The sequence below is a fragment of the Drosophila montana genome, unplaced genomic scaffold (genome assembly GCF_035044405.1).
Source record: "Drosophila montana isolate Dmon_TW-CO22-7 unplaced genomic scaffold, ASM3504440v1 contig_1567_1, whole genome shotgun sequence".
Classification (NCBI taxonomy): Eukaryota; Metazoa; Arthropoda; class Insecta; order Diptera; family Drosophilidae; genus Drosophila; species Drosophila montana.
This window is the reverse complement of record NW_026996504.1, coordinates 31,933-57,915: the sequence shown is the minus strand read 5'-3', so window position 1 is coordinate 57,915 and position 25,983 is coordinate 31,933. Positions and strand designations below refer to the sequence as shown.

Here is a 25,983-nt window from a genome sequence, read left to right as displayed (position 1 = left end):
CTAAATAAGCCTGTGATGGGGACAACTCATAGAGCCCAACAACGAACTCATGTGACTTAGAAGGAAAAAGTAAGGTTAGCATAGCATTTTTTAAGGGGACAAAATTTTAAGTTACTAACAGATCTACACGAAGAAATCCAAGTTGGCTTTACTATTATTTCGGTATTTCGGCTTAAAGTAGTAGTACCTTAGTCATTCTAAAAACTACTGTTTCGATTGAAAAATTAATAACAATCGAAGCCAAGAAGTCGTTCTCCCTTTCTTGGAGTAAGAGGCCAACTATACTCGACTTTGTAGTTTTTTAGTTTAAAGACGTTTAATTTAAAATCATTTTTCATCTAGCTAAAAGTATTAGTTTATATTAAAATCGTTGCAAAAATTAATGTCATAAAATTTGATTTAAAAATTTCTAAGTAAGTTTATAGCAGATACATTATTAATAAATAATTACTTTCAACCATTATACTGTCCAATTCTCATAAAAAATTTAATCAATTTCAATAGATATAAACATAATGATTTAATTTAATGTAGGTCGGCAATTATCAATAACTGATTAGACAGATTATTCTTCTTCTTCGGCGTCGGCAACTTCGACATAGCTTTCACCAGAATTCTCCAGTTCAATAGAAATATCTCTCATTTTTGAATTCAAATCTATGATTGTTTCCTGTTCAATGTCTTCTACTGGTGTGGTTGGCTCATCAATTAAAGGTTCAACAACATCTCCACCATCTTTCTGAATGTATTGCAGCTCTTGAGCCACAATTTCAGCTTCTTGACGTGCAATTTCGGCCAATTCAGCAGCTTGGCGTGCTAGTTCGCTTTCACGCTCTTCCTCCGCTTGTTTTTCGATTTCCGCCAGACGATTCAACTCCTGCTCCCGCAAATGCTTTTCTTCCTCTAAACGAATCTTCTCAGCCACCTCTGCTGCTCTTCTTTCCTCTACTGCTCTTTGCGCAGCTTCTTCGGCCATACGGGCTTCCTCTTCAACCTTACGTGCTGCGGCTTCTTCCGCAGCTTTGAGTTCTTCTGCTGCTCTTTGAGCCGCTTCTTGGGCCAAACGAGCTTCTTCAGCATTGCGGGCCTCTTGAGCCAAACGTTCTTCTTCAGCTTCACGGGCCAGAGCTTCCTCAGCAGCTCTGGCTTCTTCTATGGCTTTTTGGGCTGATTCTTTAGCTAAACGAGCCTCCTCGGCAAGCCGGGCTTCTTTGATTAATCGTTCTGCTTCAGCAGCTTCTTCCGCAGCACGCAATTTTTTGGCTTCTTCTGCCAGGCGGACCTGTTCATAATCAAAGGCCTTTTTATCCGCTTCTTTACGTTCCTTTTTTGCTTTAAGGGCCCTGTAATTTGGCATAGCATTAAAAGCAGTGAAGCATATTATTAAGTTCTAGCTCGCTTACTTATCTTCACGATGTTTTGCTTCATCAGCACCCTGATAACCTACTTGCTTCTTGTCTACTTCATCTAAAGCCTCTTCGTTTACAGTCAATAGACGCTCCTGACGTAGACGTTGCTTTTCCTTAGATTCCAGATCGATAGCATCTTCGAGGGGTCTGGGAGCAGAAAATTTTCTTGAGGGGCGATTTGGATCCAATTCGGCATCTGAAAGCCAAATCTCGTTATAAGAAATGTTAGGATTGCAATTTAAAGTAGAATTGAAATATTCTTATTTTTGATATTTTTTTTTGTGTATTAGTGACTTGTATACCTATATATATATATATATATATATATATGTATATATATATAAATATATATCGAAATAACCTTAAAAGTTTGCATTACATTTAAAAAAAATAATAAAAATGTACTTACTATTTGTGATTGCAGAGATTTTGGCCTATACGTCAATAATGAAGACTTGCAGATAAAGAAAGACTCCAGTAATAGAGTTATCGTTTTGTAATTAATGAGTTTATTATTTGGAATCTTGGTGTTTAAATGTGCAAGAAATGAGATGTACATGTGAATTGTTAGAGCAAACCAAGTGAAATTTTTTTATAAAATTAGTGTGCGTATAAATATTTTAGAACTTAAATAGACGTATATGCTATGTATGTACATGCTATATATGCACGAGTGTTTTATACATCCTTTAAGTACGAGGACAAACCATTCATATATTCTGACATCGAAATCAAAATCATCAGTACTATTGATTCAACAGCCTACTATGCAAATATCATCTAATACGAACAAAAAGTTAGTCGATGCGGAAATCTCGTAGGCTACGCATGCATATGTTACTTATCAAAGTTGACATTAAATTTAATTTACATACATTTTTTTTCTCCGAAAAAAAGGCGATTGCCCAGAAGTTTTATTTAACGGTTCAGCAATTCCGCAAAGCAACTCTGTGAAGTATCTTGGATTGCAGCTCGATCGGAGACTTACATGGAAAAATCATATTAATTAAGGCAAAACGGTAGCAACTTAAATTAAAGACACAACGAATGTCCTGGCTGATAGGCCGAAATTCTCAGACTAGCCTAGAAATCAACAAAAGATTTAATACCCTTGCAGACCAAACCTTTTCATAATGCTCACAGTGCTTTGCCCGTATTTAAGAAGCATAGGGAAAATAGATAATGCCGAGTATGGTTAAGATATCTTGAAAAACAAAGAAGTTGAGATAGTAGTCCGATGGTAGTAGGATTTGGAATATATACGAGGAGTATAGTAAAACTAATAAATGTCGAGTTTGGTCAAGATATCTAAATAAACAAGAACCTACTTTTCGACCGATCGTTCCTATGGCAGCCATATCATAAAGTTGTCCGATCCAGCTGGCTCCGACATATGTATGTACGTACTGCGTGCAACAGAAAGAAGCACAACTACAAAGTTTCATAACGATAACTTTAAAACTGAGAGACTAGTTCGCATAAAAACAGACAGACGGACAGCCGGACAGACGGACATGGCTATACATGTCGGAGATGTCTCCTTCTATGTGTTACACATTTGACGACAAAATTATAATATCCTCTGCAAGAGTAAAAAAATAAATCTCATTTACAATAGGAAGCAACAACAAATAACTTGTGGAACAACAACTGTGCGCATGAAACCCCATTTTTTCGTCGTCCGTCTTGATCACCAAGATGTTTGTGATCAATGATGAGGACATAGTAAACTCAGTGCAAAGATAAGGGACACATATTGCCTCTGTGTTTGTTGCGTGTTTCTCTGTTGTTCCCCTACAAGGCAGCTCGTAGAAACAATAACAACATGATTTGGGTTCTAATGTTGTTTTTGCAGAGCCGAGTCTGGGCGCTAGTAGGTAGCAAATTCGAATGCCAGCAGGCCATGGCATTCAAATCAAAGGGTTACGCACACGGCGCGGTAACATCAAAACGTTACCTTTCATAGAATTCATTTCTTGTGTTGCTTAGAATAAGTTCTATCTTTATAACGTACATTTTGGTAATTTATTTACTGAATTATTCATTCACTGAACGCAACGATCGCACACAAAAAACCTTAGTCTGTGACGTCACATGCGCAACAGAATGTTGCAATCCTTTTAAATTTATATACTTCCCTTGGTTAGGCAAACACATTCGTGCAAATTTGTACCAAAATGTTTTATTGGAGACACACATACCAATAACTATTTGGCGCGTCGAGGCTTTGATACCCTTATTTAAACAAATGGTATATAATTTGTAAAGATAATAATTTAGATGCTAGACTTAAGCGAATAATGTGAGTCTGAGGAAAAAGTACAGCTGGAACCTAAAAACGGGTATATTAGGGTATGCGGAAATATGTATATGCACATACATATGTATATATCTAACAGTATCATGACTAAAGAATATATGTAGGTCAAGGTCATAAAATTCCCATGTGATAATTAAAATGAATTATTGTGAATTGGCATTAAGATAAGAAGATAAGATAAGAATACTTATGTAAGTGTATTTTTTTACATACAATTACATAATCATACAAACAATACACAAACATATATGTATGTACATATGAATGTCCGTTGTTGTATTAAAAAGGTGGATAGCCCGTTTTCCCCTATTCCTAACTAAACACTGTTAATTCCAACAAGATTTACATTTTTATACCCTAAACCCATTAAAAATTAAAAAAAAAATGTTATAATAGATTTATGTATGTATGTAAAAGTATGTAACAGGCAGAAGGAGCATCTCCGACAGCATTAAATTTACATATATACATACATATGTATATTCTTCATCAGCATCAATAGTCAAGTCGATGTCTGTTCGTATGTATGAACGCGTCGAACGAGCTGGAGACAAATAAATAAAAACAATTGAAACTAGCCAGCAATTTAATCCGCAATATTAATGCTGTTGTCGTTTTACAAATATACGAATATTCTATAGCACTATATAGTCGGTAGCCAAAAAATAAAATATAATTAATCTGTATATAATATATGAGTAAAACTGCTGACTAGCTTTTAAATCCGCCAAAAAAATAATTTTGATATCGATATTGATTATAGTTTGTGAGATCGACACGTTCATACATGCGGACGGACAGACTGGCGGGCAGGGTTAGATTGACTCGGCTATTGATGCTGACCAAGAATACATATACCTAATGTGGTCGGAGATGCTCTATTATCTCTGTTACATATATTTGCACATAAATATTACATCATTTTATACATTTTCATAGGGATCAGGGCATAATAATACAAATATCAATTGTCGAGAAACGATATACATACATACATACACATGGGTAACACCACTAACCAAATAACATATAGATTGGTCAAACCGTACATTTGGTGGTGACAAGCGTTTTTTTGCGGCTGGTCCAAAGTCGCCTTCGTTTTTGTTCGGGTTCGAGACATTCCCGCATGCTCTCACAGCAAGAGAGTAAGGTATATATGGCCTGTGTCGTGGAACGGCAACGCTGTCTTTTTACTCGCTCCCTCTACAGGAAACTGCTTTGGCTTACTCTCATCCATATGATTTGTGCGATAGAACGGCATCGATGTTTTTTATCTCGCTCCCACTACATTCAAACCCTAAATCATAAAAAGAAAGGCGCGCGTCAGACGCGTGCCAATAATGATATTTTGAAATTTTGCGCCCATGATCAGCCCATTCACACATATTTGTGTCTCTGTGTGTGTGTGTAGAGCTTGAAATTCAGAAATCCAAAAATATTGTCAAATTTGCATCGGACAGGCAGGCAGTGACCAACAGGCACACATGCGCATAAATGCTTCTATTCATATACAAAATATGCAAGTATGCGTGAAAGCCAACGCTTGGGTACCCTTTCGAACAAGAACGAGCTAAAATGAAAGAATTTCGTACCGACGTGACAAACCCTTTTATTATTTCATAATACTCGTCCCCTCAAAAGAGAAGAAATGCCACCGACTTTTGAGAAAAATTGAATTTGTGGGCATTTTTGCTTGTGCGGACACATACACACAAAAACATTTAAACGGTACATAGACAAATTGAAAGAGCAGAGTAAACCAAGGCAGTTTCCTGTAGTGGGAGCGAGATAAAAAACAGCGATGCCGTTCTATCGCACAAATCATTTGGATGAGAGTAAGCCAAAGCAGTTTCCTGTAGAGGGAGCGAGTAAAAAGACAGCGTTGCCGCTCCACGACACAGGCCATATATACCTTACTCTCTTGCTGTGAGAGCATGCGGGCATGTCTCGAACCCGAACAAAAACGAAGGCGACTTTGGACCAGCCGCAAAAAAAACGCTTGTCACTACCAAATGTACGGTTTTACCAGTCTATATGTTATTTGGTTAGTGGTAATACAAAAGACAAAATGTAAATGTTGTTCAACATTATTTGTAAGTATTTAGAAATATTAGTATTGAAAACGATTCGTCTGAATTTTGTTGATCAATATCTCAATGGAAAAGTTCAGATTTGCACGTTAGTATGGATGTAAAGCGAATGTGATATCGGCCTTACTTTCTAACAGGCAAACATAAGAGTTTTTCTTTTAATTTATTTATTTCAAATAATATAATGTGTATGTCCATATTATAAAGTCAGGCATGTTATCATTTAGGCCTCAACTTCAACAGCTGCAACTGGAAAGAATCAATCAATCATAAAACGTATTAAGTTAGTCAAATACAAAGAACAAAACTAATCCGGATGCGAAAATGCATTAGTTACAAGTATTTGAATTAAGTTTGATCCCATTTACAAGGTGATTATAGATTTATTAAATTATGGGATAATACAAAATTGAAGTAAACTTTTAAAACTTATTTATTTGCAAAATTATAAGAAATTTAAAGGTGTACTTTTAAGTTGACTACTCTTTCAACGAACTTAAAGGTCCCAGCAAATGATTTCGTTAAACGATTATGATTAAAAGGATCACTAACTCTATATTGCTATATACAAGTGCCGTTCACAAGCGTTTAATAAACTATTCCGTTTATAACGGTACTTACCTTCCTGATATGGAACATTGCTTTGCTTCTCATTCTTCCAAGTCGGATGTCTAAGGTACCAGGACAAAAGGTTAATATCGTTTCGAACTTTGTCCGAATCGTACATAGGCCTTCTAATATTATAAGCCTTATCGCCACATATCCTTACAGAGGCAAGATGACTTTTACCTTATTTTTTAATATTTAAGAAACAGCATTAAATACCAAGTTCAAAAACAATGCAGGTTGCAACTAATTGCGACTACAATATATTTAATATCACAATAGTAGTCCAAATTTATCTGAGGTAAAATATAAATGTATATATATATATATATATATATATATATATATACAAATACATATTAAGTAACTCACCAACATACTTTACAGCTGGCCTTGGATAATGGGATATGTTGTGAACTTCCTTGGCAATATAACGTACGGGATTTGTTACTCGTGCTACATAGGCATCTAAGGCTAATTGAGATGTTGGGCCATATGAATACCTAAAAATACAGCAATATTTTATTCTTATTCTTTTGACAACTACACCAGTTACTACGTTATGCAAGTTAATGCAAGTCAAATTTCTTTAAATTCCCGATTTTTTGACATTTTCATTAAATATTTGCTTTTTATTTGTTTTTAAACTCTGCTCACGAACATCTTTGTACCACGGTAAAGTGCCCGACTATGAGATACTTTACATACATATATCCACTTTCGAGCTGCCGTTACAAACAAAGGGAAGAGGAAGCTGAGCTGCTGCACAAGCGGCGTGCGTGCGTGTAGGTGTTTGAGCGCCTTTTTGGAAGAAGGAAGCGAAAATGCTTGTAATTGTAGCTTAGCACTTGCTTCGAAGCACAAGAGCAGTCTTACATGTTTTATATTCAATTTTATATACAAATAGGAGCGCGATCAATAAAAGCAAAGATGCTTTACTTGACGAGGAGATGCGACACATCCGCTGCGCAGCAATACAAATCAGGAGTCGCTGACGCAGCACCAATCGGCTATCCATGGGGCGTATGTTTAAAAAACATTTTATGTACTTTCAGTGCTAATTAATTTTTATAGAGCGGATCGCATCGGCTTGCATAAATATTTTGTAATAATCCACTCGATTTGCTATTAATAGAGAAATTCTACTTCATTCATACACATTATACAGAGGCATTAGGTAAGTTATGCTACACTTTTATGCTCCGGCATAAATGCGGTCTTCTGTGATTATTTTTCAACTTTAATAAAATTCTAAGAGCATTTATATGACATCCAAAAGTTACCTAGGTACTTGAAATTTTGAACGTAGGTCCTTCTATTGACCGCGCAGGACGAGTTCGTTAACGATAATTCCGATAATCGCTTGCACGTTTCCAAGCAATCGAAATAGATCGATATCGAAAGCCTGTTTTTTTTTAGCAAATCCATTAGGTTTTAAGTAGCTTCTAGAATATTATATACAGGCCAAGTGTTTTTTATTGTATTGCTATCGCACTTTGTTTTCAGACAGTTGATTTACATTTCAATAGTGCAATAACTGCGCAGAGGCTCTTTAAAAAGTTTATTTAAAGTAAAAAAATTAAGTAACAATAAATATATATATAAAACTGTTTTTCCTGACTGACTGATTAGTGATCACCGCACAGCCCAACCCGTAAAACGAAGAAGCTAAGTGATGGTGGAGCAAGCTTCGACGGGGGGATCCGATCGTCCTCAAACTCATTTTCAACGATAATTTTTTGAAATTTTGCTGAAAGTTTCGTTCAATCCGCCGTAAATTTACTTTCAAATCCCTACGTAAGACCTCAATGAATACATGTTTCAATAGTTTTCCAGGAGATGCCCGCTAGTATATTTAAATAATTACATATATGTATATGTTTATACCCTGAACCCATTAAAAATGGGTAAAAAGGGTATAATGTATTTCTGCAAATGTATGTAACAGACAGAAGAAAGCATCTCCGATCCCATTAAGTATATATATTCTTGATCAGCATCAACAGCCGAGTCGATCTAGCCATGTCCGTCTGTCTGTCCGTCCGTCCGTCCGTATGTATGAACGCAAGGATCTCAGAACCTATAAGACCTAGAGACTTAAAATTTTAGCTGTAGGTCCTCCTAGTCCCCGTGCAGATCGTGTTTGTTTCAGATATTCGATAACTTGCCCCGTTTCTATGTAATCGATAAAAATATCGAAATCCTGTTTTTTGAGCAATTTTGGTAAATAGCAAGAGCTAGACTCACTATACTTGTCATGTAGCTTCTAGAATAGTACATATATATATATGTACATACATACATATATATATACATGTATATCAAGTATATTTTATTTTATAGCTATCACCACCTCCCCGCTGCCACAATTTGAATGCAATAGACATTTTAGAATATACCAATATTCTATGGGACAATAAGATGTAATATCGAAAATTTCATAAAGATGGGTTAAGAAACACAAAAGTTATATGTTTTGGTTGCGCACATGTTGTTAGCAGCAGCTAGCGCTAATCCCAAGAATTTCTGTATGCATGTACACACACGCATTCATGCGCGTCTGCTTTGAATTCTATCAACAGCATTGCACTTGCGATTGCACTGTTTTCTATGCTGCTATTTTAATTCGTCATTTTCTCACTAAGACTTAATTATTGGTGTGGCTATTGAGTAGAGGCGGCGGAAAGTAGCGCGGTCAACTACGAGTTCGAACCCTGTATAGGAAAATGTTTTTTTTTTTTGGCTGGTGTGGATGTTGAGTAGAGTCGGCAGCAAGTAATGCGGTCAGTTACGAGTTCGATCCCTGCCAAAGGAACTTTTTTTTGTCAATTTATTTTAGTTGCTACTAGAGCAAACGAACGCGTAGCGCGAACTGTATTTGGTGTTGAAATAAGAGGGTTCAGGGTATACCCTAGTCGGGAGCTCCCGACTAGAACCTCTTACTTGATATGTTATTCAGGTACTGTTTCGTTTAAGTTTTAGCTATGAAACAACGATTTTACCAAAATCATATAAGAGCACTTCGAAAAAAGTACGTTTCTGCCATAAAATGAGTGAATTAAGATGTTTAAAGTACCAGCTGCTATTATAAATATATTTAGCTTCCTTGAAATCGAAAAAAAATGTCACCCTTTTTTCGTATGGTAAGCTTACCCAGTCACTGGAAACGGTGTACAGCTTCGTGCACGGCGCACAACGGGAGTATGCAAATCTCGAATTAATGATTGGGCCCGATGACGTATTCTACTGGTTTCCTCAGAGAACGTCTATATTTATAAAAACAAAACATTTCAAAATAATTTCATCTTAAAACTACTTTACTGACTGTAATAAGTCTATGTAAGATAATATTTAAATCTTAAAACTTACGGTAAAGGGTTCGGTATTGAGGTAATTAGTTAAAGCCCGTGCGCCATATCCAGGTGGTAGTCTCTTCAGGTATGAAGGTGTCACACGAAGCGGAGATGTTGTGATCCTTACCGGTGATACCGAGCGAGCATACGTACGAGTTACAGTTGTAGGGTTGTAATAATACGATGGTGTGTACGTTGTATACGAAGTTGGGATATAGGTGGAGGAGTAGTATGTCGATGGCAAGTATGTTGGACTATAGTATGTAGTTGGCGTAGTATAGGTGTAAGAAGTCGTTCTCTCCGGCGATGATATAACACGCGTTGTAGTACGCACAACACGCACAGGTGATGGAGAGTGTAAAATGCGCGAATAAACTCGGGTGGGAGAGGTAACAACCCGAACAGGCGAAGAAATAACACGTGTTCCACTGACGATACGTCTTGGGATTGAATAGCTCGAGTAGATTGGATAGCTTGTTTTGTATACCTAACACATTTGGCAGTTTTGTAAGTTAGTAATATTAATAACAAAAAAATATAGGTAATGGTGCATGTACTAAGACAACAGAATAGTTCAAGTACAATATACTGTTGAGAACTGTAGAAAATATGATCGTAAGATTTAGCAGGAAAACAAAAAAAAAACAAGTAAGAGTTCTCTAGTCGAAAGTGCCCGACTACGGGAAACTCAGAACCTTTTTCTATTTACAGGGTACAGGAGCTATAACTCAAAACATAGGAGATATACTGAATAAACAGTATATCTATATAGGTAGGAAACTCACACTTCGCGGGCCTACGCTCTAAGTGTCAAGTCTCTAGGTCTAGCTTTGCAAAAATAGAATAAATAAAAGATAATAATAATATATATATAAATAAATAAAACTTGTTTACTTATTAAATAAAGTATATATATATATATTTATTCATTTATCTTTATATACTTTATGGGGTTTGAGATGTTTCCTTCTGCCGTTACAACCATTTGTATAAGCCCAATGTACCCGGTTTTATCCATTTTCAATTTGCACATGGTAAAAAAAAATATATGATGTGAAACAAACTCGATCGGCATGCGTCATAGGAAAGCCTATATTCAAAATTTAATGTCTCTGGTTTTTATGGTTTTCGAGCTCTACGTGATCATGCCGATCATTGTTTTATTGTATTCTGTGCTACTCATTTCCCATAATAATCCAAATGTTAATATGGCGGTAAGGTATGAGGCGATGGAAAGTAATTCCTTCATTTTTCCATCAGAGAACATTAGTTTTTTAAAATAATTCTACTTTTATCCTTTTATCCATTTATCCATTTAATAAGTAAAAAAGTGTATTGTCCAAAGGGCCTAAGTGTGTATATGTCTAAATGCATGCTGCATAAAGATGCAATTGACAACTCAATGCGTATTTCAATTCATAATTTGTCCCAGCTAACTTGATTGTGCTTTTGGTAGATGAATATTTGGCGCAACTCGTAGTCGGGTACTTCCAAAAAGAGCTATCTTACTTGTAATACGTTTTATAGTGTCAAAATACTAACCACGAATGATTCCAGGTGACGATGAAGTAATTGAAGTATAAGCAGTGTGATAACAAAATATGATATTAAAATTTGAACGGCATTAAAGAAATGAATGACAAGCAACTCATGATTATTAACAAAAAGTTGTTAAATACTTACTCGAGTGACTCTTTGAGCTGATGGATACTGAAAGAGAATTATACAACATTATATTTCATTTGTTATGTATTTTATAGAAATTCCAATTGACATCTTCAATGATATCCTAGGCCCCCTTCCTAATATTGTGAAGCAAAGAATAAACATTCTAAGGAATATTTAGTTCTCATATGCATCCGTATAATTCATATGAATATCGTATGTGAAATAAAAATAATGCAGTTTATTTGTACATATGCAATACGTAAATTTTTAGTGAACGCGATTTTATTTTATTGTGTCACAAATACTTGAAATGACTTGATGATGAGTAAATACATCAAAAAGATTTGGTTTATAAACTTCTATCTAATAAACAATCAAATGAATTATTAGTTATGTTAATATCGAAATAAAATCAATATCAAATAATTTACACAATTCTGGTAAAAGATAGTATACAGAAACATTAAACATACACGAGTGTATATGTATGTATGTGGTTAGATATAACAAGTTGCAATAATAATATATAACAATTTAAGCGGGTCATTTAGTGTAGTTAATTTCAGAGCCACATAAACCATATATGCTTTTGCTTTTTTAAATCATTTTCCTAGACATGGTACGAAAAGTGACGGTATTTGGTGCCACCGGGTAAGTTTCCAGAAGTAGTAGAGGAGTAGCTGTAGCCACCGGGTCCAGCGCCAGTAGTGCTGGTCCGTTCGGTGCTATAATTGTAGGCACCACCCGGCCCGCTACGCGATGTTTTCTCGACAGAGGAAGTATATGTGGATCGTTCCGGCCTGGTATAAGGGTTGCTTGAGTCATAACTGCTTTTCTCAACACTTGACTTTGAGGTGTACGAGTAGTCCGAGGAGGCACGACTGCGATGCGAACCAGGTCTATCCGTGCACAGATCTAAGCGTGGAGTCTACAAATTCCGATTTATGCATTTAGGTAAGAATTGTAAAGGAAAATGAACAATCAGCATAAAAAGTTATGCAACTAAAAAAACCAACTTGCTGTTCTTTTAAATGAAAGCTAATTTTTTAAAGCTGGTCCGCTGATTAATTAAATATCCCAGAATTTATGACTTGAATAAATTTTTATAAGATCTTTACTATTCTGTGGTAAGTCAAAAGCAATGAAATAGAATTAAGACATTTTAAGCAGATTATACGTTTTCTTATTTTAATCAAAAATGTACAACATTTTCGTTGTCAGAGAACCAGCTTTAGGAAAAACGCTTTAAAATTTGAAATTATGACAATTTTTTTTAGAATAGTTTGTACACAATAAATAAATAACAAAGTACGAAAAAGTTTGTGTATTTTAATATTAGATTTACTTAATTCAATCACGTCATGGTCTTTATCGAAGGAAATTGAAACAGGTTCGTATCTTAAAAACATTAATGCTTTACCTATTTTGATTGTAAAGATTTTAAATATAAAATATACAATCTCATGTAGCACATATGAAATATTAAAGGCAATATTAGATAAAAAACGAACAGAATGTCAGCTCTTTTATGTATGTAAATTTGTTGTATACAATTGAATGTCTGTATATGGCCATGTACATCGTGTATTCTAATTGTAATATCAAAGACTTTACAGTCAATTCGTTAATTTTTCTTTCGGTTTTAAATATTTGGTTTCGTTGCAAATTATTTTTCTTTTATTAGTTAGTAAGAGTACTTTGTGACCATTGCTCCCGACCTTTCATTGCGATAGGTTTCTCGACGCACCGGCAGACTTTCTGAAGCTTCGCGATGTAAGCGCGGAAGTTGACTATCGAGAGAGTCGCGTGAGGTGCGTGCTGCTGTATTGCCACCAGCTTCCACAGTATCGATGTGCTGACGCACCATGCTTAGAATACGCGAGCGATTTTTGTCACGCGTTGACACGTATGGTTCAATAGGCTGATAGGCAATCTTATATGTTGGTTTTATTGCAGCCCGATTTATTGGATCGAGTATAGATCGCTTGCGCTGCTCATAGTCCGATCGACGCACTCCAAAAGCAGTCACCGGATCAGAGATGAGTGAAGGCCTTGGCACGAAAGGAACTTTCTCCCAGTCAATTGGTGGTCTGTTTGTTTTCTGTAATGCCCAGAATGTCACATATGTGGGTTTTAAATTTAGAAAGCCAATTTTACGTTGTTAAGGTATGCAGTGCAGATATGGTTTGCGACGTGCTTGAAGTTCAACGGCTGTGGATACCAAAATCATCGACTACAAATCTAAAACTTGTGTTGCATATTTCCAGGCAAACTTTTGTCATGTAAATGTACATGCAAGCTTACACATGTACATGTACATGAATGCACGAGGATGGAGTTAAGAAGCCAGAAATTTAAATGATTGGCTTATGTTTAGGCAAAATTGTTCCGTGGTTGCTTTGTTTATTTGTCTTATCAGTTATATGTTTTATATACAGTGAGTTTATTTTGTTTATAAATAAATATATTTACAAATATTTGTTGTGTGACTACTGATTTGGTGAATATGTTTGTTAAAGATGTATTATTTTATTAAACATTTGCTTTATTTACAAATGTAAAAAGCATACTATTAATAAAATTAGTTAATTGGAGTAATGTCGCCTATACGTAATATCCATTGTCAATGCGTACCAGTCAAATACTCTTAAACTTTAAAATTTATAATTTGAATATTTCCTTTCTGTTAATAGTCTAGCCGTTTTTAACGATGAAGACGATTTGCTTGTTTTGCCTTGTTTGTGTTTAATGTATTTTGGAAGTCGAAAAGATATTTTTAGATCAGCCCGAAAATGAAATGCGCAAACAGCTTATATTACACATACGTATTTATACATAAACGTATGTACTTTCACATGTGCATTATGTGTCTATGAATTTTCTTATGTATATATATATTTATTTATATATATTATTAATTGTATATATAGATTATCGACCTCAACGCAATGAAATAACAATAAAGAGAACTATTTTCGAATATAAAAGTTGTCTATACTTATTACAAAACAAATGTATAAACATTTTCATTTCATTCATACAAAATATTACAATTCGAAAAATTTCCCAAATTTCTATCAGTGCAGTAATCCAGTTCAAAATATACTATTGTTGGTCATCATGATGGACATACAAACTTTTGTGAATATAAACATGGGTGTATATACACAATGCTATATTTGGAATATGAGAGCAGAAAAGCTTTTTGATTTGCATGCTTGCCAATGATGTTGGCGAGTCTATGACCAATCGTAAATTTTTTAGAAATTATTACGATAGAGAAAATAGTCATAACCTTGAAAAATTCTCAGTGCAGTCCAAGGTAGCGGAAAAGAATATAGAAGTCTTGTCAAGAACATTTTTATTTTTGAATCTGACTTAATAGTTGTACTTAATAGTTGTACTAACTTAATAGTTGTACTTCATTTTAAAATATATATCTTCATACTTACACATTTGTGAGCTTGTTAATGCTTATTATTAAATTCTCAACTAATACATTTACATTCCGCATGCATGTAATATATATATAGTACATATGTATGCACTTGTTCATAGTCAGTTTGTAAGTGGGTCGGGCGTTTGCCTATATCTATACGCAAAAACAGAGAAAGTCAGCCATAATATAGACCACTTAGTTAGATATATACATGTATATATATATAAAAATATACATACATATTTGTTAGCTTTATATATAAATGAAAATACTTTGAACATATTTTTATACTCAGAACCTATTGAAATTGCCTAAATAGGGTATGTTGTCTGACATAAAAAAAATCAAAAGAGTATAAAATTCCAGTGTCCAAACACAAATACAAAATATATGTACCTTTGTAAGCTTAATTTTTTACATGTGCATGTATATGAGCAAATACATATGTATGCATTTGTGCTTTTAAATCCTAATACGATATTCATATGTATTTATTAAACTATATTATAAGTTATTTCTGTGCTCAAACGTGTTTCAATTTCTTTAACTGATTGAACTTTACTCAAATGAAATTGCGGAATACAGCAATTAGGATAGAAGCGATAAAAAAAAGTACTTCACATATTCATTGGAGTGTAGCTAACGTGATACGTGATGAAGTTCATTTCATAAAGTGTTAAACTTATCTGCTGCATCGGTTTTCTATGTATATGCATGCATGAAAAATTGTACATATTGCACAGGTCTCAAACAATTCGATTTAACAGATTTTATGGAATGAAAACCTCATTACTTTTGTTGGCGAAGCCAATATGTTCTATCTCATTGGTGTTGCTTTAAAATATAAAACTTACCGTTACGGCATACGACGTAGTCACCGGTCTGGAGCTGTAAGTTCTACGAGTTGTAAATCCACTTTCGTAAACCATTTTAAATATTTAGTTTTCAAATATGATTAAAATGTATCAGTAAGAATCACTTATTCGTTATTATCGATTCAAGTATCTCGACTTTCGTGTTCTTAACTTGATGCCCGTTCGAGTTGTTCTGTTAGAGAGCTGGATAGAATGGTTTCTTATAATTTTTGAATTACAAAAATCTGAAAAGCTTTCGCTCTTTCTTGCTCTCTTTCATTGGTTTTAATAAATTTATTTTTGGAATAACAAAAATTTAAATCTCTCATGTCAATGAAGAGCGTGCGATTTCTTTTATAATATGTATGTATGTAAAGTCGTTAAATTTTTCGTTTTGCACACGCAAAGGTATTCATATGAATATACATAAATAAATAAATATATATTGTTGCATACACACATTTTCTATGAACGTATATTACAATATTAAACAACCAAGTAAAACGTAGAAAAAAACAGAACACATATGAAACCATTTTGGATAAAAAAAATATAAATAAGTAAGAGGCTCTAGTCGGGAGCTCGCGACTAGGGAGTACCCTGAACCCTCTTCTACCAAAACAAAATTTAGATCGCGCTACGCGCTTGTTTACTTTAGCAGTAATAAAAATACATTTAAAAAAAAAACTGTTTCCTCGATAGGTCTCAATCTCGTGACAGACCACACTATTTGCAAACGTCGTCCCTCAACAGCCACACCAAGAATTCAATCTTAATGAGAAAAAATACTTGAATACTTGTGTATTCTCAAAAAATCCATTGCATTAAAATTGTGGCTTAAATTGGTGGGCAATTCAAGTTGGATTTTTAACTTGATTTATAGCTTTGTAGTGGTAGCGGGGAGGTGGTATAAAATGAAAGATACTTGATATATATATATACTATTCTAGAAGCTACATGTCAAGTTTGGTGACTCTAGCTCTTATCATTTACCAAAATTGCTATTAAAACAGGATTTCGATATCGATTTTTATCGATTACTTGGAAACGGAGTAAGTTATCGAATATCGGAAACAAACTCGTACTGCGCATGGAGCTACAGCTAAAATTGCAAGTCTGTATCTCTTATAGGTTCTGAGATCCTTGCGTTCATACATACGGACGAACGGACGGACAGACAGACTGACATGGCTAGATCGACTCGGCTGTTGATGCTGAGCAAGAATATATATACTTTATGGGGTCGGAGATGCTTTCTTCTGCCTGTTACATACATTTGCACAAAAACATTTAGCCTTTTTACCCATTTTCAATGGGTTCAGGGTATAAAAAGATATGCAGCAAGTTACTTTGCTTTACTCATGATTTATGTACGCTGAAAGGGAGAAGATACCTTAAATCAAACGGGATTTTTTATTTTTGTGTTTCTTAGAAGGAATCTAGATTGTTTTTAAATGTAGCTCTGTGTGGAGCTAAGGAAAGAAAAAGCACGGCCACTACATTAAGTGCGCAGTTAATATAATTATTAGCGGTTAGTAGCTATTGCTGTTTAAGCGCGTATACATACATATATATGAAACATATACTGTATGTATGTACGTAATCTAATAGAGTATTTGCTATTCGAGTACTTATTGTTTTAATATACTTTTAGACACAAATATATATTTAGTCAAGGTAATAAGATGCATAATTACTTAGTATATCCATACACAAACATATAAATAACAACAAAGTGAAAAACGACATATTCATGACATTAACCTTAATCAGTGTCCAGAAATAAATAAAAAAGTAACCTTAAACAATGTTTATATACTTATTTAAAGCTTTGTGTCGGTATTATTAGCAGATATTACGCGGCCTTGCCGATGCCAAGGACTTTGGTAATATATTTTTTTTTCTTCAAATTTTTTGTAAATGACAAATTTTTAATTTTGCAGTCCTACCTTATACCCCTATCACACCAACCAAATAGTGCTTTTTTCGTGGTTTTAGTGTGAAGCAAGTCTTTAAATAATTATTCAAAGTCATTGAAAATATTCCTATTATAAAACGTAAAAGAGCTTTACATTACACTTTTTCACATATTTTCCGACCCTATATCTCACTAAAATCGCTTTTTAAATTAAAATGTATGTATGTAGAAAAGAAAATAGTTAAAGTCCACAGTTTTCCGCCCGTTTACGAAACGTGTTAAGTTCTTCTTTTAACTAGATCTTTAAAAACAACTTAGTTATATAGGTCAAAGGGAGATTTTTGCAAAACCGCTGAAAGATGTATTCATTAAAAAAAATTTAATGGTTTTCTGCAAATGTATATAGCGGAAAAAGACTTATATGTTTATACTAGCGGGTATAAGCCGGCCTTGCACGTGGCACGTATGTTATAAAATAAATGTACTCAAAAAGCATTGAAAATGATTTTGAAACCGATCGGACGGTAAACAACTTTCATACAAGCGTTTTCCGCCAATTTACCACTGTTGCGGGTGGAATTTCCAATATCGCTGAAACACGTATTCATTATACTCTTATGTAGGCTTTGAAAATAAGTTTGAAGCAAGTCGGACAAAACTTAAAATTTCACCCAAAAAATCTTTGAAATGCACTTTCCACCGAAGAAATTTGGATTCTGCGAAAGGTGTTAAACACATCTCAAATAATTGTTCATATAGATCTTTGGAAATGAATTTGAGGGCGAAACGTCACCCACCAAATCTTTGACCCCCATTTCCACCAAAGAGGAATGGATTTTTCGAAAAGCGTGGAACACCCCTCAAATGAATTTGAACAAAGATCTTTGAAAATGAGTTTGAGGCCGATCGGATGGTAAACAAAAAAAGTTTCATACAAACGTTTTTCGCGATTTTTCCACACTTGCGGGTGGAATTTCCCGAAACCCCGTCTTAACGTGCACCTTCATCACATAAGGTAACTACCATGCAAATTTAAGCTTCCTAGCTATTACGGTTCGGGCTGTGCGTTGATCACCAATAAGTCAGTCAGGACAAACAGTTTTATAAATAGAGATTAAATCGTTTTTGCGCATCATTTCTGAAAAATCAATAAAATCCATATAACCCTTGTTTATACCCTGAACCTATTAAAAAACCGGTATAACAAGCAAAAGAAGCTTCTCCGACTTTATTAAGGGTATATATTGTCGATCATGACGACGAGCTGAGTCGATCTATCCATGACCGTAGGTCTGAACCGTTAATCTCCAAAACTACAAATGCTAAATGCTTGCAATATATATACCATCTCTTATACCATACAATATATCCTCAAATTTTTTATTTTTTAAAATCTCGTTTGGATGCCATATTTAAGCCTTGCAAATTTCATAAAGATTTGACAAAACTGCGAGGCATTATCGATATAATCCATGTTTTGCACATTTTGACACGAAATGTGTTACGTGTAGAGGCAAACAAGTCTCTCTGTTTTAAAACGTTCACTTCGTACATATGTCAAAGCAGGCCGGGTCGGATCACTGTATCATATAGCTGTCATAGGAAGGATATATACAATCCAATCAACATCGGACTACTATATCATAAAGCTGCCAAAAAAGAACTATCGGTCAAAAATTAAGTTATTTTTTTCAAACTCAGTATTTACGAGATTCACTTATTTGCATCAATAGCCGAGTCCATCTAGCCATGTCCGTCTGTCTGTCCGTCCGTCTGTCCGTCCGTGCGTATGTATGAACGCAAGGATATCAGAACCAATAAGAGCTAGGGACTTGAAATTTGAGCTGAAGGTCCTCCTAGTCCCCGCGCAGATCGAGGTTGTTTCCGATATTCGATAAATTGCCCCGTTTCCAAGTAATCGATAAAAATCGATATCGAAATCCTGTGTATTAGGCAATTTCGGTAAATAATATGAGCAAGAATCACCAAACTTGACATGTAGCTTCTAGAATAGTACATATATATCAAGTATCTTTCATTTTATAGCTATCGCCACCTCCCCGCTGCCACAATAAAGCTATAAATCAAGTAAATAAACCAATTGATGCTGCCCACAATATAAGCCACAATTTGAATGCAATAGACATTTTAGAATATACAAATATTTTATGGGACAATAAGATGTAATTTCGAAAATTGACTTTGGGACTTTGCGAATTATAGGCATAGCAGTGCTTAGAAACCACAACAATGAGTGAGAAGAGTGTAGAAGCTTAGATCATAGGCTGTAGCCTCGAACCAAATAGGGATGGCAAGGACAGAATTTTATTGTCGAGTCGCTTTTTTTTGATTCCTTTTGTTGTTGGTTCTTATTAAAAATGTTCTGAAGTTGTCATTGAATTTTGGGCATCGGCAAAAGTAGCTGCAGACAGCCGTGTGTTGTGTTTGCAATTTGTGTTTGCAACCTTGCAATCTTGCTTCTCATTTTTTTAAAAAGAGCTTTTGATCCAAAAGCCTTCTCTGTATATTTATTACTCTATGATACTGAACGTTCGGCTTTCGAGGCCGGCGTTCGGCTGGCACTCTCAGCAGGCTTACTCTATCTGGACACACTAAAATGGTCGCAGGCACCCATGGGGCTCACTCGTTGCGATTTATCGTGTTTCGATTATTCTGCTGTTTGACATATCTATGCATTTTATAGTAAGTGGTGCTACCTCACTTGCACTACGGAACAACTTTAAGCACACAAAAATTAAATTAAGATTAAATAGTTAAAATTAAATCAATTCTCAACAGAGATGCTTCTGCCTTGAAATCTTAAGATCTATAGCACAATTACAAGGAGCGAATAGCGACAAACGAAGCAAAGAGAATATTGCATGCACACTCACATAAGAAATCTAGAACATTCGATGTTATTAAGTCGTTAGTCTTTTTCGGACATTCTGTTTATTTTGGGAGAGAAAGATGGCACAAACAACTAAGAGTACACCAGGCGGGAGTGCGCGACTAGGGGATACCCTGAATCTTCTCCTATCAATGCCAAATGCATCTTGCCTGTGGCAAGTTTTGTGCTTAAAATTTTAAATCTATCTTTTTCATCCAGTTCGCGCCCGTGAAACATTTTAATTATATTTTTAACTCCATGTCTATTTAAAAATGTGTTTGAAGTCCACTAAATAACGAACTATAAGTTGGAATCAATGTCTTCTTTCCATCGTATTCTTGTGGCAAAAATTTTTCGTTTATTAAACATTTGAACCGTATTTTTCATTAGAGTGAATAAATAAGTTTTCACAATGACCTTTAAGAATGAGACTGAAACCGATGATTGACAAAAGTAACGAATTGTCTGTCAAGTTCACATAGTTGCGGGGGAAATTTTAAAAACCGCTAGGAACTTGTATTCATTTAATTTAAATCGCTATTGCAGTTCTGTTGTGGCTTGCCAATATAACCACACTTTTCCTTAATAACTTCACAGTTTTTTAATCGATCTTGATAAAATTTTGTGCAGTAGATCTTATGCTATAGAATATTCTAATATTCTCAAATTACTTTAAAGTTGTGACTTAAATATGTATGTAGGTAGTACCAATTGATTTATTTTTTTGATTTTTAGCTATTGGACCTCTATAAATTGAAAATACTTCATCTGTGTATACTATTAAAGAAGCTCCATGTCAATTTCAAATCCCTAGCTCTTATGGAATCGCGTACATATGGAGGGACAAACGGACGGACGGACATGGACTGACATAGCTAGATCGACTCGGCCATTGATGCTGATCAAGAATATATATATATATATATGTATTTACTTTATGAGGTCGGAAATGTTACTATATTATATAGAAGCAAGATTTTGACAAGATTTGGGTCATATATAAGCAGCATAGTGTAAATAATAAATGTCGCCCAAGATAAATTGATAAACAGAATAGTGTCTCACACAAGAACTTGATTTACAATCGATTGTTCCTATGGCTGCTATATAATATAGCGGTCCGATCCGACATATGTACTTCCTGCAACATAATGACTGGACTGACCTATGCAAAGTTTCTAGACAAAAGCTTTTAAGCTGAGAGACTACATTATATTGAAATAAAAATAAAGTAAATAATAAAAACTTATATTGTTAAATATGAAATGATAAATAAAAAAGCTCAATACATTTTTGAGCGATGTTCATGAGAAATTTATTCAGAATATTGAATCGAAATTAGTCGACATGTCATTTATACTTGTAATTTCATTTTAAAATAACGATGCTAAAAAAAATCAAATTTCCATTATTAAAAGACTAAAGTGAATCTGTGACATACTTATATAACAAAAGTAAAATATTATTAGCGAGCTACATAAGCAAGCGCGAAAAATTATAAAATATGTTATTCAAAATACTGATGCTTATGGCCAGCTAATTTTGTTAAAATGATTTATTAGAAATGTAATAATAACGGCTATCGATATCCCTTAAGAATACACATTTTCAAAGAAAGCTTGGCGAAAACTGCTCAAAATGTAACAAACGTTAGCAAGAGCATTTTTAATGACAATCATCGAACTCCGAAAAATCTGCAAACTGATAATGAAAGGAATTTGAAGATAAGCAATGAGACCGGGCCTACGAAAATATCCAACAAAAATACATTATTAAACTAACAAGAACATATTGAATTTATTTTTTAAGCTCAGTATTGTTTTATATTTTTTTTTTCTTGTTTTTTAACAAAAAAAGTTAGTGTTTTTACACATTATAGTATCTTTTAAAAATGATTAACATTAAACCATTAACAAATTTTCAGTTATCAGTTTTTCTTTATGTAATTAATCGCCAATCCAGCCATACAAAGTGTCTAGCGCCAACTGATTCACAAGTGCCCACCAACCACCAACCACCAACATAGACTCACACCCACACCGCAACCTTCACACCAAGACCAGCGCCAAGCGTAAGCTTATCACAAAGTATCTGTGATCCCGCGAGTTCCAACGCCCAAGCTTAGTAATCACCCGACCCTATCATAAACTGATTTCTGCATTTCCAACAACCAACCAGTATTTTTTTTTTATATATTTCAAAAGCTTAGTCATTCTAAAATATTTAAGTCAAAACACCATATTCAGCCCAAAATGTTCTTGAAACTCGTTTACTCGTTGACATATTTTTTTATGATTTCTGAAAATTAAAGCGTTGAGTAAGTCTTGATGACTAGTAATTAATATACATATATGTACAAAATATAATATTTTATTTAAACTATTCAACATATGGCCATGTTTAATTATTCCGAAATTTGTGATAGACTTGAAACCTCTTAACACATAATGGGTTGCACAGACAAGCGGACATGGGTTAATCAACTTAGTTGTTGGAGATGTCTACTTTGTGAGAAACACACTTTAAAACAAAATTATAATATCCTGCTTAAGATAATATAAGGAAGTTCTAAGAATGGCTAAAATTGATAAAAGGAATAAAAAAGGCATACCATTATAAAAAGTTTTTTCCAGGTGAGTCCGTAGAATACTGCCAAATGTTATTGCAGCAGCTAGACGCAAAGAATAGTTATAACCATTTGTCATCTTGTGTTCAACAGACAGCTCGTGGGCACGGCATACAACTATGAATACACACTCGACAAACTTGGCATTTATTTGGAATGCTAAAAGAAAGATATTTAGTAAATAATTAATTGCGATTTTCGGAATAAAGAGTGAGTACCATCTTGAAAGGTCGCGTTTCTCCAAGTGAACACGAAGGATATCACAGGCCCGAACTTCATCACCGCGACTGGGTCTCCGAGAGTAAAAATCATTTTTGCTCGATCTCCTGTTGTCCTGTATGAATTTCGATCCTTTGATACCTTTCCGTAACCTTGATCTACTATTTTCTCTAGATATTGAACGACCTAATGTTCGATTTCTTTTATTTTGACCCGATCTTCTTGAGCTACGGATATATTCATTTTCGCCTATGCTTCTATCACCCTTTCGACTCAATTTATATTTTTGGTCATTGTCAGGCTCCCGTCTGTCTTTTTCATGTACATCGGAGGTGTCTCTATGAGATTTTCTATGTTTTTTTTCAATTGAACTTCCGCCACCGGGAGCCTTCGCATCTATATTTGTATTCTCATTTTTAGAAAGATTTATATTTTTGCCTTTTTTCTCTATTTCAGGTTTTGCGTTTAAGTCAGTTTCTTTTACTGGTGTTTGCTTTCCTTTTTTTTCTTTGCCGTTTTTACCATTTTCTTTTTCGGGATTGCTATTTGATGGCCTTACATTTTTTAAATCACTACCAATTTTCTTTTCGCGTCCTCTTTTATCATCTCTTTCACCTGTGCCCGGATCCGCATCTTTCTTACCGTGCTTTGATTTTTTCAAAGACGCGCCTAGATTAGCCTCTTTCATACCGAGCGTATTATCGACAGCTTTGGCCTCTTTTCGACCATTCCCTCGCTTTTTTAATTTTTTTAAGGAATCGCTTTCATCGGCATCTTTTTTGTCGCGTGTATCTCCACGTCCTTTTCCCACCTTTGTATAATCATCTTTTTCATTTTCGCCACGATCTTTTGCCTTTTTAATTTTTTCTCCGACCTCTCTCTCCCCTTGATCTTTTCTTTTGTATATATTGTTTGAGCAGTCGAGTTCTTCACCTTTATCGCTTTTTTTATTAATTTGTATTTTTTTGTTTATCAGCACTTACCTTTTTGCCTCTCTGACCATCGGCTATTTATGCTGTTACCTCCGTTGAATATTGTATACTTCTCACGGCATTGCTGCCGATTGTAACTTTTGATTATCTTATGGCAAACCCGCTTAAGTATTGAATAGGTATGGTCATTCAAAAAGGATTTCCTACAGCAGCCATAACAACAGCATGGACTGCATTTGTTGTAGTTTTCGTTGCAAAAAATATTATCTGTACTAGATGAACTGCATACAAAATAAGATAAAATATATGGGATCGTAAATACTTTAAGAGTATAAAAACCAATCGTTTATACTTACCTAGATGGTGGATTACAACAAATGCGCTCTAAGTCAAAACCCATTTTATTAAAATATTCATTTTAAATTCGAATTTTGTAATATTATGTTCGTTACTAAATTTAGTTCACCAATTTTTTGTGAAGTCTGACAATAAATGCCTAGACAATTGAATATCTCTATATATAAAACTGTTTGTCCTGACTGACTGACTGACTGACTGACTGACTGACTGGCTGACTGACTGGTGATCAACGCACAGCCCAAACCGTAAGAGCTAGGAAGCTGAAATTTTCACTGTAGTTACCTTATGTGATATAAGCGCACGTTAAGACGGGGTTTCGGGAAATTCCACCCGCAAGTGTGGAAAAATCGCGAAAAACGTTTGTATGAAACTTTTTTGTTTACCATCCGATTGGCCTCAAATTTATTTTCAAAGGTCTTTGTTCAAATTCATTTGAGGGGTGTTTCGTACTTTTTGGAAAATGCATCCCTCCTTGGTGGAAATGGGGGTCAAAAATTTGGTGGGTGACGTTTCGCCCTCAAATTTATTTCCAAGTATCTATATGAAAATTCATTTGAGACGTGTTTTTCACTTTTCGTAGAATTCAAACTTCTTCGGGGGGAATGCGATTCAAAGATTTTTTGGGCGAAGTTTTAAGTTGTGTCCGATTTGCTTCAAACTTATTTTCAAAGCTCTACATAAGAACTTAATAAATACGTATTCCAGCGATTTGGGAAATTCCACCCGCAAGAGTGGTAAATTGGCGGAAAACGGTTGTATGAAAGTTTTTTGTTAACGATCCGATCGGCCTCAAACTTATTTTCAAAGATCTTTGTTCAAATTTATTTGAGGGGTGTTTCACACTTTTCGAAAAATCCGTTCCTCCTTGGTGGAAATGGAGGTTAAAGATTTGGTGGGTGACGTTTCGCCCTCAAATTCGTTTCCAAAGATCTATAAGAAAAATCGTTTGAGACGTGTTTCACACTTTTCGCAGAATCCAAACTTTTTCGGGTGGAATGCGACTCAAAGATTTTTTGTGCGAAGTTTTAAGTTGTGTCCGATTTGCTTTAAGCTTATTTTCAAAGCTCTCCATAAGAACTTAATGAATACGTATTTCAGCGAATTGGGAAATTCCACCCGCAACAGTAGTAAATTTGCGGAAAACGGTTGTATGAAAGTTTTTTGTTTACCATCCGATCGGCCTCAAAATTATTTTCAAAGATCTTTGTTCAAATTTATTTGAGGGGTGTTTCACACTTTTCGAAAAATCCGTTCCTCCTTGGTGGAAATGGAGGTTAAAGATTTGGTGGGTGACGTTTC

At 34.7% G+C, this 25,983-nt stretch overlaps 1 protein-coding gene across 10 annotated transcripts; it reads right to left on the bottom strand.

Moving 5' to 3' along the window:
• Positions 1 to 460: 460 nt before the first annotated feature.
• Positions 461 to 24,839, bottom strand: LOC135439644 (protein anoxia up-regulated). 10 transcript variants are annotated; one of them, XM_064698393.1, is made up of 7 exons: positions 15,740 to 15,943; positions 11,462 to 11,488; positions 9,795 to 10,265; positions 9,579 to 9,691; positions 6,798 to 6,928; positions 1,404 to 1,605; positions 461 to 1,343 (listed from the first exon to the last, which is right to left on the bottom strand). In XM_064698393.1, exons 1-7 carry the CDS (start codon positions 15,812 to 15,814, stop codon positions 566 to 568), a joined length of 1,797 nt encoding a protein of 598 aa, XP_064554463.1. In that variant the 5' UTR covers positions 15,815 to 15,943; the 3' UTR covers positions 461 to 565. The 10 variants fall into 10 exon arrangements, 5 of the variants coding, with proteins under 5 accessions (XP_064554463.1, XP_064554477.1, XP_064554487.1 ...); XM_064698407.1 differs by lacking the exons at positions 461 to 1,343; positions 1,404 to 1,605 and adding exons at positions 5,970 to 6,068; positions 6,441 to 6,608; XM_064698417.1 differs by lacking the exons at positions 461 to 1,343; positions 1,404 to 1,605 and adding exons at positions 5,970 to 6,062; positions 6,441 to 6,608.
• Between the last annotated feature and the right edge of the window lie 1,144 nt (positions 24,840 to 25,983).